We start from the raw sequence: 16,409 nt of genomic DNA, 5'->3' as shown, positions 1-16,409 counted from the left end.
GAAAGCCAGAAAAGCTTATTTTAGGTTGGGCCTATTTATTCTGCTAAAGCTAAGGCTATATTCAGATATAACACTTAATAGTTGGGGGGGGTTTGTAATTCTTTTTTTTTTTCTCTCTTGTAACAGAGAAGGGCTTATAAGGGTTTAGCTACACGGCTGTCTGCCTCCCTGGAAGTTAGGTTTCGGAGGTTAAAACAGATATACACACACTGCTCCCATAGTAGGCTAGTTTGAAGCAGTGCATGTGAAGAACCAGGTAGAAGGACAGGGGGCAGGCAGGCCCTTGGAGCATGAGAGACTTCATTTTAGTGCAGCATGGATACTCTTGGCTTCTGGTCCTTTCTTTAATTTCCTCTGCCGGGCACATTGCTGAGATAGGTATCGAACCCAGTTGCAGAGGAATGGTGCATGATTTAATGTACCAGTGTAATAAGATACCAGGCTTTGGAAATGCCAAAGAAATTATATCTAGTTTGCTTCAAAAAGGGCCCTCATTTATCAAATATAATTGATCCTGTGGAGTCTACTTTTTTTTTTTTAACAATCCAAGTTTCTACTATCATTTTCAGAGAAGAGCAATATGAGTGTGGAGTGGAGATGCTCTGAACACGCCAGTCAGCTGTCAACATGGTGGCATGGTTGACATGACTGGGAAACATTGCTTTGTCCACCTCTGTGTAGACTGTGCTGATCAGCCTGACACAACTTAAAACAGCTGGTTGTCGGAACTATTCTGATGCCAAGCGTGTGAACTCAGCCTGAGACTGAAGGATGGGAAATAACTTCCTCAGAGTAAACTGGCCACACCCAGACAGATGATGCTTAAAGTTGCCCATCCTTGTACTAGAAGCCTATCAGTCATTTATGTATCTTTTATGTTAGAGGATTACTACATTAATTTGACTGGATGAGTTACAAATATGTATATAGAGATCACACAAATCAATCGCTTCATGACATAAAGGTCAGAGGAAAACACTGGACATAGAAAAGAATTTAGGCGGAAGACAATTACAGAATTTCTATTCAAAATGATGATGCAGTTTCAAAAATTAATTTGTCCAAGCTACTAATCTTTTCTATGATTTGAAAAGAAAGTGGAAACAAGTGGTGATTAAAATTATTATGTAGACTAGTTAGAATGCTAAAAGTTCAAATACAGATTTGGAGAACGTATCTGCTGAGCTTTAAAACAACAACAACTTATTTAGATTTTGACCTGCTGGTTCGCAGGACTGTTGGTCTTCTGCAAGTCGGTATCCAGCAGTACAGAAACAAACCACCTTGTTATCAGTGCCCTTTCTACAAAACTGCTTGCATCTGCCGTTCTTACTGTTGCATGTTACATCTGAAAGAAAGCACAATCAACAGTAACAGCATCACTTAACATGCATTTCTAAAAAGAGCGTGAGACTACTTACTCATGTATAGGTCAGATGTAAGGGGGCATTTATGAAGAGGAGTTTGGGAGCCTTGAGCTAAGAGTAGAAAAAAAGGTAAAATAAAATTCTTAATAAAGCATAAAAATGGTGATTTGGCCTCAAACTGAAGGTGTAGAAATGCTACTTTCACTGAATCATGGACTGCAATGAAAAAAATCTGTTTATTAAAGTATAACATATTCCAAAAAATACCTGGAACTTTAGTATGAATTTTCACAAGGTGACTGCACTTGTTTAAACATTGATCAGATCAGTACATACATAGGATGTTATCAACACCTCAGAAGCTCTCCTAATGCACCCTTCCTCCTTCCCAAAGTTACTATTACCCCAACTTTTAACAAGGAATTAATTTTACCTGTTCATGAACTTTATATAAGGAGGAGCTCTCAGTATGCACTCTTCTGTGTCTTTCATTTAACATTTTGTTTGTGAGCTTCATGTGTGTTTTATATAGCCGTAGTTCATCTACATGCTGTATAGTATATTCCATGATATAAATATTACTACTTTTATTCATCCATTTTACTGTGGATAAATATTTGAGTTGAGTTTCCGTTTCTGGCTCTTACGTATTATGCTGGCATGAACACCCTTGTCAATATCTTTTGGTAACATATGCATACATAATTACTGGATATATACTCCCGAGTGCAATGATTGGACCGTGTGTTCAGGTTTACTAGATACTGCCAATTTTCTAAGATAATTGTACAAATTTAAATTCCCACTATCAGTGTAGGAGAGTTCTAGTTATTGGATATATGTATTGCTCTGTGATTTACCTTTTCACCCTAAATAGTATATTCTACTGAATAGAAGTTCTTATTTTTAATATAATCCAGTTTTTCTAAGCAAACTTGAAGCTGGCTGAGGTGGGTATGTATCAACACAAGAGAATGAAATAGGGCCCTTTAAGGGACCTAAATGCCAAAGACCTTGTGTGCTGACAATCATAAGCAGACTAGTGACTCACATTTTCTTTACTCTCCTATGCAATCTCCCTTATTAACATAAAGTGCCTTTCATTGTCCCTTGTGATGCTTTTTATTGGAATTCTATTTTATTGGATATTAAGATTGCTTCACCAGTTTTTTTGTTTGTTTGTTTGCATTTACCTGAAAAATCTTGTTACATCCCTTTATTTTAGCCTCCTGGTATAGTTTTATTTTAGGTATCTCTTTTATCAGTAGCATACAATTAGATTTTTAACTCTGGACTGAAAATTGTCATTAACCCCAATTCACATTAATTGTGATTCCTGATATATTTGGCTTGTTCCTGCCATCTTATTTTGTATTTTCTAATTACTGTGCTTTCCCTTGGTTTCTCCTATGCAATCTCAGTAATAGCAAGCCCTGAATCATGCTACTTTCTAGCTGAGACCTGCTGAGTTAAGAGAAACAGGCTCTGCCCTTGGGCCTATTTTTGTCTCTAGAGCAGCTCAGGAACACAATGGGAGACCCCTTCCCCCTTACCTACAGGCTCGACAGCAGTACAGCTTTCAATAGAAATGCTCACTTGTCAGAGCAGTTAGAACACGGGGAGTTTGAAAATGAGTGACGATGTCAGATGCCTCTTATGCACCGCCTTAGTGCCCCTGAGCCTCATCTGTGTCTGACCTCAGAACTGTGGTGATGAGCTCTGCCCGGGCTTCTGCTGGCCTCTTATGGGGTGCAGCCTTGAATGGCCTTGGCTTGCATCTGCCCTGTGTGCCTCTCCCCTCTCAGCCCGGTGCTTCCCTGCTGATGCTGAGGCAGGGGAGGCCACGCGAAAGTCTCCAGCTGCCCAGCAGGTACAACCTGATGAAGGCGTTAACGCCCCACAGGCTGAACTTTGGACCACTGGGAGATGGACGCTGAAGGACAAATTCTTTCACCTCTTCTCCCCTCGCAGGTTGACTATCCTGAGGCCAGCATATGGCTTCTTGGAAACTAGTTCCCAGAGATCAAGCAATCAGGTGCCGGTGAGGAGAGATGACTCCTCCTACACTGGTTCTCCTTTCCTCGCGGCCTCACTCCCCTGTCCCTTACTCTTGGTCCCTAGAATTGCACACCCTAATAGAGCAGCTTGTGGCACAGATTCTTTTTGTCTCGGGGTGGGGGGTGGTTCCAGGCTAACAGAGTGACTGTATGGTTTTGGAGTATATTATGGATTTTTGAGTGATGGATCTAAATTTTCTGATTGTGTTTTACATAGGTAGCATAGGCTCATGTAATGATTAGTTCATGTTCCTTACAGATACTTTAGGAAATAAGGCGCGGCGAGTCAGCTGTGGCTTGGTAGACAAAGGAACCAGCCTGAGCTTTAACCTTTGCTATCAATAACCCACCAAGTGCATGAGCCAAAAAGATGGCACTTGGTCCTGTTTATTTATTTAAGATATTAAATTATTAAGACTTTATTTTTATGTTTATTTTTCTTATTAAGGTATTTATTAAAGATCTTTCCCCTCACTAATGGTGATTACATCCCTGGCTCTTCTCATGGTACTAGCAGTCATTTCGTTGCTAGAATGCAATACTAGAGTGTTCAGCCAAATCAAATACCACCTGTGGAAAGTGTTCAGTCAATATGTGGCAAGTTAACAGAGGTGGGTGGTAGGTGCTGACTAGTTTGGTCCAGGGCATGCGCAACAGGAATGGGTAAACTCAGGATCGTTTTTCCAATTCTGATTTGTGTCCTTGGCTGAGTAACTAGACCCTGCCGTCATTTTCCTCATTTGTCACTGCTCTTTATGGCCCAGTGCGTTGCTGCTGCTGTTGATCTCTGGTTTGGTTTGTGCACGCAGTGGACAATATTGCTGTCCAATCTGCAGCCTTTTGACCTCAGATAAAGAACTCAGAATTCTGGAAATAGAATAATAGCACAAGGAATTCCAGCAGCGAGGTCTGTAGTCCAGGACCTCAGGGACAGTCACTGTGGGCCTCATTCATCAATCATTTATCACACACTCACACGTCAGGAACTATGTTGGGTACGGGTTCTTCCTGGTCCTTCCTGGTCCTGAGGCTGATCTCAGTGCCTAGGATATCTGTTGAAGAACATCTCAAAGCATCTGTTCTCTGTCCGTGTTAGCACAGCACACACACCTCTTTCTAATTCCTCTCATGCCTACCTGCAAAACTTACCATGTTCTGCTTTATTTTACTCTGCCTTCATCTTCCTTGATACAGTCACTGGTGTGGAAACCAAAACTTAGATAAAGGATATTCTATTTAACAAGTTATCACAGAATATGCTGCTATTCAGCTAAACTCAAGATACTTTCTCTACTCCACAGAAATACACAGTAAATTAGACAGTAGTGTCTGTGACGTGTTAGCAAAATGAAAAACAGTGTTTATGTGATTTTTTTTTTCTATCCCATGTTACTGTGGGGAAATGCCTCTTGAACTCTTCAAAAGGGACAGGAGTGACCAAGTTCTCACAGATTTGATTTATCTGAAAAGGACTCAGGTGTGATGTGTAGCTGGGGACTTAGTGGTCTTTATTCCAGCCAAAGGGGCACAATAGCCAGTTAATTGTTCTAATTAGAATGTGTGCCCTGAATGTTTGCACCTCTCTCCCCCGGAGAGGAGCCTGATGAACAAGAGAAGAAGAAAACCACAGGCTCTTAACGGCAGTCCCCTTCCCTTCACAAGGCAGGGACTTGGGGTGCAGATACTCCAGAACCTGTGCTGTCCAGCAGCTTTGGAGATGAGTCTTTAGCTGAGTTTGAAGCAGCAGCCTAAGTGGGAGTTTGTGTACGCTGTTGCTGCTTTCCACTAGTGTCTGAGGTCAGGAGCTTTTGAGAGAATCCCCACTTTGTTTCTGAACTAACTGCGCTGAAAGGATTTTTCTAAACCTTGATCAGATGGGCTGGGGAGATCAAGAGTCCCTTGAGGGTGGGTATGGTGGAGGCTGCAGTGTAACTACAGAGCCCCGACCAAACCAAAATGTGGGGAGCCTGGGAGGTCCGAGACGGTGCCCCTTGTAGACTTCCGCACTTTTGCGGTGTAGATGGAGCCTCACAGGGTCACAGATGTAGCAAAACCTGTTAGAGCAGTTTTGTGCTGTTATCTACACTCCTCAAGGCTCTTCTCCTCTTTTAAAATGTCTTTATTTTTAAACTGAAGACATTTAGGAATATTTACTACTAAACACTGTTTTTGATCATACTTTGCTACAGCGTGCCCTTCGTTCTTAGCCAAGACTAACTGAGTCATTCATCCCCTCAGCTCCAATAGCTATATTATATAAGCTGATACTCCATAAATTTCCATAGATTTCCATTATAGCAGGATCGTATTGATCTAGGTAGATCTGAATGTAACATCATAACCTTTCAGATGAAAGAAGAACTTCAGAGATGTTGAACCAATTAACACACCCCTAGGAAATGTAACCCAGGCATCAGTTTGTCCTCACACTGGGAACCTGAGGGAATGGGAGTCCAAGCCAGGGGTACCAGTTCATCTACCTGCATCTCCTTTTTCTGTTTTTCTTTTGCCCTGCCTCCTTTTATCCTCTCTTTTACTCCTTTTCATCTTTTAGATCTCAAAGGAAGAAGATCAATGGATTTCTCTTCAGCACTGAAAGGATTTCTGAACATTAGAGATGACTTTTTTCTTTCTCAATAGGACAAGTACAGCTGCTGCGTTTCATTTTGTTTTCTGCCCTTTTCGTCTGCATGTCAGGTGGATTGCCATATGCCTTAATAGAGTCCTGTTAATTTTCTACTCTTTGCCCCTAGTCATGTAGCCTGTGGTGTTAAATTCTTTCCCGAGGATTGCATCTCTATTCTTTTAGAGTTTTAGAGTAGAAAGAGAATCCGTCATTAGCACTGTGCTTTTCACAATCACAATACTGGTAATCCTGCATCCAGAGGTAATAAGCAGATAGATAAAGGACTTGGGGGTTTACTGCTCCAGCTGCTAAATTCTCAGGAAAAAATATTCTAGGCTATGAGAAGAAAAGATGCACAATGATCCTAGATTTTCTATGTAATTCAATGTAATCAAATTCAGGAATGAGCTCTGGTTTTTGTCAAATTTAACATATGAGGTAGTTTGTGTGTGTGAAGTGCCTGTCATGTGGGAGAACTGTCCTCGCCGTACTCCAGTTCTATACTTAGTTGACTTCTGCTGCTTTTATTGATAGTGATGTAGTCATAAGTTCAATTTTATGGGTCAGTTTTTTTGCCTTTTGTGGATAGTGGTTAGAAGCATGGGTTTTGGTCAGACAGACTGAAGTTCAAATCCTGGCTCAACCGTTTACTGCTTCTGTGATTTTGAGCTGTTTGAGTTGTACTTTTCTCATCTGCATAGAATGGGGGTCATAATACAACTGACTGCATATGGTTATTGAGGATTAATATTCTAGGGAACATCATTACCACTTCATACTAGCTAACAAATATGATTATTGCTCTTAATGTAGTTTCTTGAACTCATCCTGGAAACTGTGACTACAGATAAAATGAATGTTTATAATCTTTGAAAGTATGTTTTATACAATGGACTATTACTTAGCCTTAAGAAGAAGGAAATCCTGTCGTATGCAACAACATGGATGAGCCTGGAGGATATGCTAGATGAAATAAGCCAGTCACAGAAGGACAAGTACTGCACGCTTCTACTTGTAAGAGGTGTCTGAAATAGACACATAGAAGCAGAGAATACAGCTGTGCTTGCCAGGGGCTGGGGTGAGGGGAAAATGGGGAGTTGCTGTAAAGCAGGTAGGAAGTTTCAGTTGTGTGAGATGAGTAAGTTCTAGACGTTGACTGTCTAGACTGTCACCGTAGTGCCTGGAGTTAGCAATGGTGTACCGTAAGCTCCAAAATGTGTTGAGTGTTGAGCTCATGTAAAGTGTTCTTTACTGCAATAAAAATGTGTATGTTTTTAAGAGAGAATATGATAGATAAATATTGCATTTTCCAGTTTCATCTGGTGTCAAAGGGAAATTCTGAATCGTGAATAATCCAAAGATAGTTACTTACCTAATTCACAGTTCTTTCCTTCATATCCAGCTTGACACCAACATTCATAGGAATTAATGTCATCCTTGCACAGGCCGCCATTTAAACATGGACTGGACTCACACTGATCTCCATCTTTGAGATAGATTAAAAAACTGAATTAGCTGATAAATTGCTGAGAATGCCTAGTCCTTCTGACACAGACTCAGGGGAGAGCCTGATTTAAGATCAGAGCAGAACTGCTAACCCGGAAACCAGCTGCTCATGGGGCACCCCTATCTTCTAAAAGCAACTCAAATACAGATTCTTAGGCTAACACTGTCCTAGGAAATTGCCCCGAGGAAGGCATGTACATAGCTGAGACACCCGAAGGGAAAGAGGAGGCGGGGGGAAGGATGTCTGAGTGTAGAAGTATACTCTGTCAGCATAGGGCGAGAAGAATGTTCCGTCTTTCCTTATAGAATGAGAGTGGAGTTAACTCTGAATTGAATAACATTGCTTCAACAATTACCTGTGTGTCATCTAAGGCAGAGCAAGCTGAGCTAGATCACATAGAGTAACTCCACTCAAGGACCTGGCAGCCTCAGCGTGGAGCACATGCGCCTGCTTCCTTGTATTATCGTTAAACTCATAAGTATGGTATGCAGTAGTGGTTCAGAACAATAGAAAAAAGATGCTTTACTGCTTAAGGTTATTCTGCTGTCTGAGTTAGGTCCCAGATGGTCTAGACAAAGTCAGAAACAACTTTCAAGGCGAAGAATTAGAAAAGATTCTGAAAAATGTGCTTTATTTATAGGTTGGTTATGTTTCCTTCCTGCCTTTCCTGAAGTTTCTACATTTACAGAGTTCTTGAGAGTCTTTGAAGATGCTGGTGGTAAGAAAACAAGAGGAAGGAATAGATAAGAGAAGGGTCAGGATGAGAAGGGAACCTTTCAGTCTGGTTTCTTAGAGCTCTGCCTCCACCTGGACTTGTAAGGAAGCTTCAGAAGAAAGGGATGGACAGAACCAGAAGGGAGGCTGGCACACACACAGCTGAGAGAGAGAGCCCTGAAGAAAACTGGGAGCTAGATCAGCAAGACTTCATATATGAGTAACAGAAGAGTAAGCGATAAAGATGACCTAAGAATAAAACAGTGAGAGAAAGGGGGCAATTACAGAGAACTTTCTAATTATTGGTCATATTTGAGAGCAAAGCTCCCTGACATCTAGTGTGTGGACCCCCACCTGCTCAAGGAACAGCAGTAGGGTGTCCGTCACCCTCACGGTCAGGAGCATGTATACAGGTCCTGTTGACTAAGGGCTAATATTGCTTTCTCAGAAATAGTCCCTCTCTGGAAAATTTGCTTGTTGTAAAAATTAGACCTTGTCCCCTCTGCCCCTTGATCCAGTGTGCTTTTTCACAGATACTTCTATTTGTTCCAATTCTATGAAAACAAAATACGTTATCTCTGGTTTATTATTATTGATGTTCAGAGCCAGTCTAAAAAACGAGCTACACTTGCACTTTATATTATAGACCAACAGATCTGAATTATTTAGGATGTTTCACTGAAAGGGTCTGGGCTTGCAGCCAGCTACACAGCAACTCATTTGCTGAGACATATCTTTAAAATGAGTGTCATTTTATCCTGCTTTTAGTCCTCCTTTGGATGCTTGTCCGTGTGTACTTTGGGCTGAGGCAAAGCCACAGACAGTAGGGGTCAAAGACAACAAGAGACGAGACCTCGCCAAGTGAGAGGTTCCTGTTTAAGGCTACTCGGTGGTTGTTTAATGAATAACAGCATTTGGATTTGAAGGCCAGGGCTTGGGTAATACGGAAAGCGAGGGGTTGGGCACTAGAGAACTTGGCTTCTCTTCTGGGCTCCATGACTCCCTAGCTGGGTGACCTTTGGCAAGTCGCTTAACCTCCCTAAACCTCAGTTTCTTCTTCTGTAAAATGAGGTTAATAATGCTTTGCTCACAGGGTTGGTGTGACGATTAAACGTGACAGGTGCTCTGTAAACTGTAAAGTGCTGGTCAGATGCTGGTTACTGTGGTTGGGTGATGTTTCTTCTTTAATCAGGCTCTTTACATGGTTAGTTGATGGTAGAGAACAGGGCAGGAGTGAGGAGCCTGTGTCCCTACTGTGTGAGAAAGCCCCTACACAGAGAAATAGCATTGGCTGTTTTGGGGTGGTTAGGAATCTCAGCTGCAAAGTGAAAAGAAGCATGCAGTTGTTTTCTTTTTCTTTTTTGTTCTTGTTTTTGTTTTATTTTTAGAAGACAAAGCAGTCATGACAGTGTGAAAAAAAAAATTAGTGAATAGAAACCTGAGTTAAATAGGGTCAAGAGACCAGAAGAGAGAGCTCTCATGCCCTATGACAGTAACAGAGTCCAACAGGAAAAAGACTCCTTTCCTAGCAAGGACTCAGCCAATGAAGAGCCGTGGACTCTTGGTTTCCTATAGCCCTCGTTTCCCCTCTATAAAAGAGTTCTCCTTCCCTTGCCATGCAGGGACTTGCATGTGACTCCTCGTGGTTGCAGACCCTGATTGTGATTCTCTGCTGATCCTGAGTAAACCCATTTTTGCTGGAGTCTGTTTCAGTTCAACAACAGAATCATGCCCTTGATGTTTCCCAGGTATCTATACCCGAGTTACAGTAAACAGTGCAGCCTGTGACCTAGATGGCAGGGACCCAACTTCAAAATATGGTGTTTAAGAGGTGCTAATGAACCCCTGCTCAGGGGTGGGAAGCCAAGTCAGGGGAGGCCATGGGCAATGAAGGGGTCATGAGAGTTTAAATACAGCTAGGAATATTTTGGGGAGGTGGAAGTAGAAATTGATTTGCTTTAAAAAAATATATCGCAAGATTCAAAGTTTTATTTAGAGTGGAAATAGAGAATAAAAAGACTTGTTTGGACTAACTGTAGAGGAATACCTCAGTAGAGAGTTGGCATGGTATCGTTCATTACTAAGAACAAGGGAAAGCAGATGAAGCAAATGTAATGGGGCGGACCTCTTATTTCCTCGTTATTTAAAAACACAAGTGGAGAAATGAGTTACAAGAGTATGAACAAGTTCATTAGTGTCTACAGAATAGAATCTGGAAAATAGAATTGATGGAATTCAGTGAATTTGCCATCCAGGTTAGTTTCTGTTCATGCAGATGGTCTTTGGTAAGTCAATCTGGGAAACTTACACAGCCTCAAAATCCTGCTGCTGGATTTTAAATTAGCTTTAAAATTTAGTTGTCATTAAAGTTTTGACTTTTCCTCCTTTTGGGCAAGTCATTCAGCAAATATTTACTCAGTGCTTCTGTACCAGATATTATTCGAGATACTAAGAATACATCAATAAACAAAACAATGGAAGACCCCTGCCAGGATGAAGCTTGCATTCTAGTGAAGTGGGAAAAATTAATAGTATAAGTAAGAACATTATATGATACCTCAGACGGTGGAAAGTGCTATGAAAAGATAATTGAACAGGATACGATATCTAAAGTGATGGGGTTACAAGGGGGCAGGTTGAAGTATTAATAGATGATCAAGGTAGGCTTCATCGAGATGGTGACATTTGAGTGAAGACCTGAAGTGGGTGAGGGAGTGAGCCTAAAGGAACCTGGCAGAAGAACATTCAACATTAAAGGAACAGTCAGAGCTAAGACTCTAAAGTAGAAGCATTCCTAGAGGTACAAGGAGCGGCTGCGAGGCCAGGATGCCTGGGGCCCAGTGTGTGAGGGGCAGTCTGAGGGGCAGTGGGCAGGGCGGGGCCACCTAGGAGGGCCTTGGAGGCCACCAGGAGGAGAAGGGCTTTTACACAGTGAGCATTTAAGTCAGTCAGCATTCTCTGATTCTTTACTGAGGATTGCAAGCTCTCATTCAGTCCCAGGTGAAATTCTCTTTGGTTTCTTCCTTCCAGATTCCTGGGGTGGAACGATGTTCTTTTTGAAGCCCTAGGGAGGAGTAAGCTTACCTGCCAGCAGATATCTCCCAGGCTGGCATAGACCTGGAGTATATCACCGTTCCATTTGGGGTAAAAGAGTTGGACTTACTTCCCTGAGCCATTTTGACAGAGTTTAATATATTATCTATTTACACAGAGAAAAAATACATAATTCTCGATGTTTCATATACCAGCTAGAAGATAAAATGAATTGCTTACCAACATACTGCTTCCAAAATTCAGTCTATAAGGAAAAAGAAGCCAAGTTAATGGTAGCATTTAAAATGTTTTGGATTTGATTCCTTTTCTGTTACAACATTTATAGTACACATATATGTATAGATATTTTAAAATTACGAAATGAAGTATGTCCCCCCCCACCTTTTAGGTTTTCTATTCTTTGCTCCCCATCTGAAGGATGTTATATGGAAATACTCACAGTTTTCTCGGTGTTTTCAAAAACTTCTCGTGCTTCTTCAAAACTACACTTTTCTTCTATACATTCTCTCTTAAGATTCCCTTGAACAAACTCTTCCAATTTACCTGAATTATACCTCTTTGGCCGATTCAGAATTTTGGTGGCATTTTCACGATCAAGAAAAACTGAAATTTAAAAGAACTATTCTTTAGCTTTAGTAAAAAAAAGAAAACATCATGAAAATTAAATACATCTCTTAAGGAAGGCTTTGTTTTTAATCCAAGTAATCCCGTAGCCAATTTATCTTTGGGGCATAGAGCCAAAATCTATGATGTTCTCATAGTACTGTATACACATGGAGATTTAGGAATTAAAATTCAATTTTACTTTTAGTCAAGAGAGCTTTGGTAATAAAAGGTCAGATTTTCAATCATATTTAAATTTGCTTTGGATGAAAAAGAAAGTTCTCAAACAAGCAGTTAACTTCACACTTTGTCATCATTTGAAAATAGCTAATTGCAGATCCTTGCAAGGTGATCCATCACCCTTGCCGTGCTGTGTTGCCAGGATGCAGTTGCCCAAATGACTTTGCAACACATTTTCTCTTGGAAAAACTGGCCTAATGGTGGACCAGCTGCAAAGGCGACCCCAGTATCTCTCACTAGATAATTAAAGAAAAACCACTGCATTAATGTTTTTTAAATCTTCAGACTCACAACACCTTCAGTTGGCATGTGTTATAGGAATTCCAGTGACATAAGTCTTTCTCTGGGATCAGGATGTGGTTTATTTTAGCTGTGACTGCTTAGTGTGTAGGAACACTCTTGAACTCTGGAGGACTGAGGTCTCTGACCTAATTCTTTCTTTCCCTCCCTTCCTCTCCCCCGACTCACAAATCTTAGTTGCTTCTGTCTTTCTGTTTTGCTCTCTCTGTCTCTGTATGTGCCTCTCTGGATAGAAATAATACAGTATCTGTATCTGTAATTAATAATAAGAACCCTGGAAGTTGCCTGGAGTCGTTAACTTTTTTCAAGAGACTGATACCATCTAAAAAGGACCAGGTATTTATAAGGTGAACTTTCCAGGGCATTTGGAATTATTTTCTCATTAGCTCAAAAAAAAAAAGAAGAAAAGAAGCTGTATTCCCTTATTTCCATTGCAGCCTCTGGTCTCTTGACAACCTCTCACTTTTGCTATTCTTGGGCTTCACATTTTTCCTGAATTTAGCTTAAACTTTTTCTCTTCAACTATTCCCTTGCCAACTTTCTCCACTTCTGTCACCCCTTCTTCGGTTCTGTGGTACCCTGCACCCCTAGGTCAGTGCAGCCGGCTGCCTCTTCCTTCCCTCCCAAGGTGACCAGCACATGTCCATGCCTCCCAGCCTCCATCAGGCCCTCCTTTCTGCTCAGCAATTTATTTGCTTGGCCCTACAAAAGCATCTATGTCTGTATCCATTTATAGTGTGGTCTAGTGGAAAAATAGAGGTTTGGAGTCAGATCAGACACACCTGGGTTTGAGTCGCATGTCTACCACCTGTTGGCCATGAGACCTTAAGCAAGTCACAATCTCTGAAGCTTAACGCTGACGAATGTAAATGGGTATGATCAGTATAATCAGTTGTATAATCAGACTGCATACCTCCCAGTGTTGCTGACGGGATCAGGGAGTTAGTATGGCGAGGCTGGTGTATGTTAGTTATCTCGCTTCATTTTCACTCCTCTGTCTGGCCTGCCTTCCTCATTTTCTCAATTCTCTTTATATTTATTTATTTATTTATTTATCCTTCAGAACTGATTTTATTTATTAAATTCTTATTTTTTAATTAAAGTATAGTCACTTTATAAAGTGCCAATTTCTGATGTACAGCATAATGTTTTAGTCATACATATACATACATATATTCATTTTCATATTATTTTTTATTATAGGTTACTACGAGATATTGACTATAGTTCCCTGTGCTATACAGTAGAAACTTGTATATCTATTCTGTACATAGTAGTTAGTATCTGCCAATCCCGAACTCCCAATTTATCCTCCCAACACCTCGGTAACCTAAGTTTGTTTTCTGTGTCTGTGAGTCTGTTTCCTTTATTTAATGAACTTTCCAGTAGCTCTTTCTCCTTTCCTCCCATCCGTGTAATGAAATGTCTATTGTCAGGATCATCAATGACCTCCTAAAGGATGATGTTGAGCTTGTGCATTTTCTGCCTGCTCCGAAACATTTCTAATTATTAATCTCTTCCTTTGCAGGGCACTCTTTCTGTGAAATCAGTCTCTTCTGGTTCTCCTCTCTGCTCTAGCTCTTGTTATTCATCCACCACTTGAATCAATTAATTCCCCTTCTTCCGCCTGCCCCTTACATGTTCCAAGTTCTCCCAGCCTCCAGCCTCCGCTTTGGCCTTGTCCCTTTTCACTCTATACATCTTTGCCAGGGCTGGGACTTGGGTGAGGTAAAAAAGGCACCGAGGGCACAGAATCTAAGGAGGCACTATTTCTGTGCAAGTACATTGATGCCCTATGTGCGTTGCTTGCCTCGCCCTAGTCCAGCTCTGACTCTTTCAACACAATTTTCTGAGCACTCACTACTGTCAGGCATGGTACTAGGTACCACCAGATCCATGCTCACTCTCTGGATCATCAGACACACATGGTTGTGACTACTGTTAATACAACAGTGAGTTCTGAATACCCATCTCTAGTCAGATATATCTTCTCGATTCCAGGTTATCTTTTCAGCTCCGTATCTGTACATCATAATGTGACTGATAAGAGCTGATGTTTGTTTAATGCTTCGGATGTACTGGACAGTGTGCTCAGTGCTTAGCATCCATTATTTCATTCCCTCCTCACAGCAATCCCATGAGTTAGGTGCTGTTGTCTCATTTTTGTAAATCAGAAAAATGGAGGTTCAGAGAGGTTGAATGATTTGCCCCAGGAAACATAATACAGTGTCAGGGTCAGAATTTAGACACTGGCAGTCAGACTGCACAGTCCATGCTTTGAGGTGTTGTGCTGTATCCTAAATGCCCAAGTTAGATGCTCTGCACTTCCTCTAAACCCATTCCCCTTTCATACCCAGATGCTTAAGTCATATCATTTCTAGTTCCTTAATGTCACTTGAATTCCTTTCTCTCTCTGTCCAGCTAATGTCCAGGTTCAGGCCCTCGTGCCTTCCCTGAATGTTGGCCGTGGCCTCAGGACTGGTCTCCCCTAGTCTGGCCACCCCTTCCTCACACAATTCGGTAGAATGTTGCCAGACTGAGCATCCTAAGTCAGCCATTGGTGGTGTTCATATTGACACTTCCGATGACTCCACACTGCATTCTCTTGTCCAAGCTCCTTAGTTTAGGGCCTTCATTATGTGATGACCTGACCTCACATCACCTGTCATATTCAATATTGAAAACATAACTGAGTTCCTGAAAGACCTCACGTTCTTTGTGGATCTGGATCTCTACTCGTGAGTGATCCTCTTGGCATAGGATGCCCTAGATCAAACATTTAAGGAGAGTGAGTCTACATATTTTTTAAGACCCAGCTCAAAATAGTGTCTCTGTCAGTGTTTCCCCAGTTAAGATATTCCTTTCTCTGTGCTACTTTAGCATCTGGTACACATTTTATCACATTGTATTGAAATCTCTCACCTGACTTCATGGTGATTTAGATCAAAGAAGGAGTCTGGTTTATTCCCATGCCCCGGCACCTTGCCGCAGTACCTGGGGCCATAGAAGTTACCCAGTAAAGTTGTGTACAGCATGTGGACCAAAGCTGTGACAGATGTGTCACAGCTTCGGTCCATACACTGTACAAAATGGGATTGGTTTCACAGAACAATTTTGATTTCAAAATTCCAAATTGATGCAATAATACCCAAAGGCAGCAGCCGTGAAAATGCAGCCTGTCAGTACATCATTCGTAGAGACTGCGTTTAGAAGCCAGTGACAGGTCAGCAGCAGAAGAGAGTGCTGCAGCAGCCCTGTCCCTCCTTAGGGACAGCCCCCCACGCTCTGCTCAAGGACCTGTTACAGTGACTCCGGAATCGCACTGCCTTTCTCCTCAGGATTGTCTGAGGGCCATATATTTAACCTCCCTTCAGGCTTATCTCTTCTAGTCATTATTTCCCAAGCTCTGAAATCATAGTGCCTCTTTTTTTCTCCGAATCTATCCTTTTTCCAACATCTGAGGTCTTCAAGAGGGCAGCATCCTTCTTAAAACCGCCATCATCCTGCCATTGATCTGGAAGGAAGGGTTTGGATCCTTTGTCCTAGATCTCACACTGATGTGGTATGTGTAAAGATTTAGCTTTATGTCCTCCTTGGTGAGTTTTCCAGCTAAATTTCTTTATTCCTGGACTCTACCCACTTTGTTGGTTTGATTTAACCTTTGCATTCTACTATCATTATTTCTGCATTTTTGTGTGACATCATGTCTGGAGTGGGAACCACAGGGCCAGTCTGCTTTCTGCGGACGCTTAGGGTTGGCACCCCTGATCCTGGCACTGTCAGCTACTAGATTCTGTTATAGAAGGTTGACAATTAAGTGTGATAAATGCTTCCTGTGAGAACATGCTGTTTTGTCTAAGTGGGATAATTTCTTCCCTGTGGGCCTTCTTTGGGGACTGCATAAAGTCACTGAAATTGTGAAAAAACCAAGTGATATAAAT

The 16,409-nt window shown here is 41.5% G+C and overlaps 1 protein-coding gene across 1 annotated transcript in view; it reads right to left on the bottom strand.

The window, feature by feature from the left end:
* Positions 1 to 16,409, bottom strand: part of F9 (coagulation factor IX) — a 29,432-nt gene that overhangs the window by 12,226 nt on the left and 797 nt on the right. Inside the window, exons 2-5 of the mRNA XM_006217369.4 lie at positions 11,765 to 11,928; positions 11,545 to 11,569; positions 7,423 to 7,536; positions 1,220 to 1,348 (exon numbers count right to left, since the gene is read on the bottom strand). Of these exons, the coding sequence (XP_006217431.1) occupies positions 1,220 to 1,348; positions 7,423 to 7,536; positions 11,545 to 11,569; positions 11,765 to 11,928 (432 nt within the window). The remainder of the gene's footprint in view (positions 1 to 1,219; positions 1,349 to 7,422; positions 7,537 to 11,544; positions 11,570 to 11,764; positions 11,929 to 16,409) is intronic.

Source organism: Vicugna pacos, chromosome X, assembly GCF_048564905.1.
Source record: "Vicugna pacos chromosome X, VicPac4, whole genome shotgun sequence".
Taxonomy (NCBI): domain Eukaryota; kingdom Metazoa; phylum Chordata; class Mammalia; order Artiodactyla; family Camelidae; genus Vicugna; species Vicugna pacos.
The sequence above is the reverse complement of the archived record's forward strand: the minus strand, read 5'-3'. Positions and strand labels throughout refer to the sequence as shown.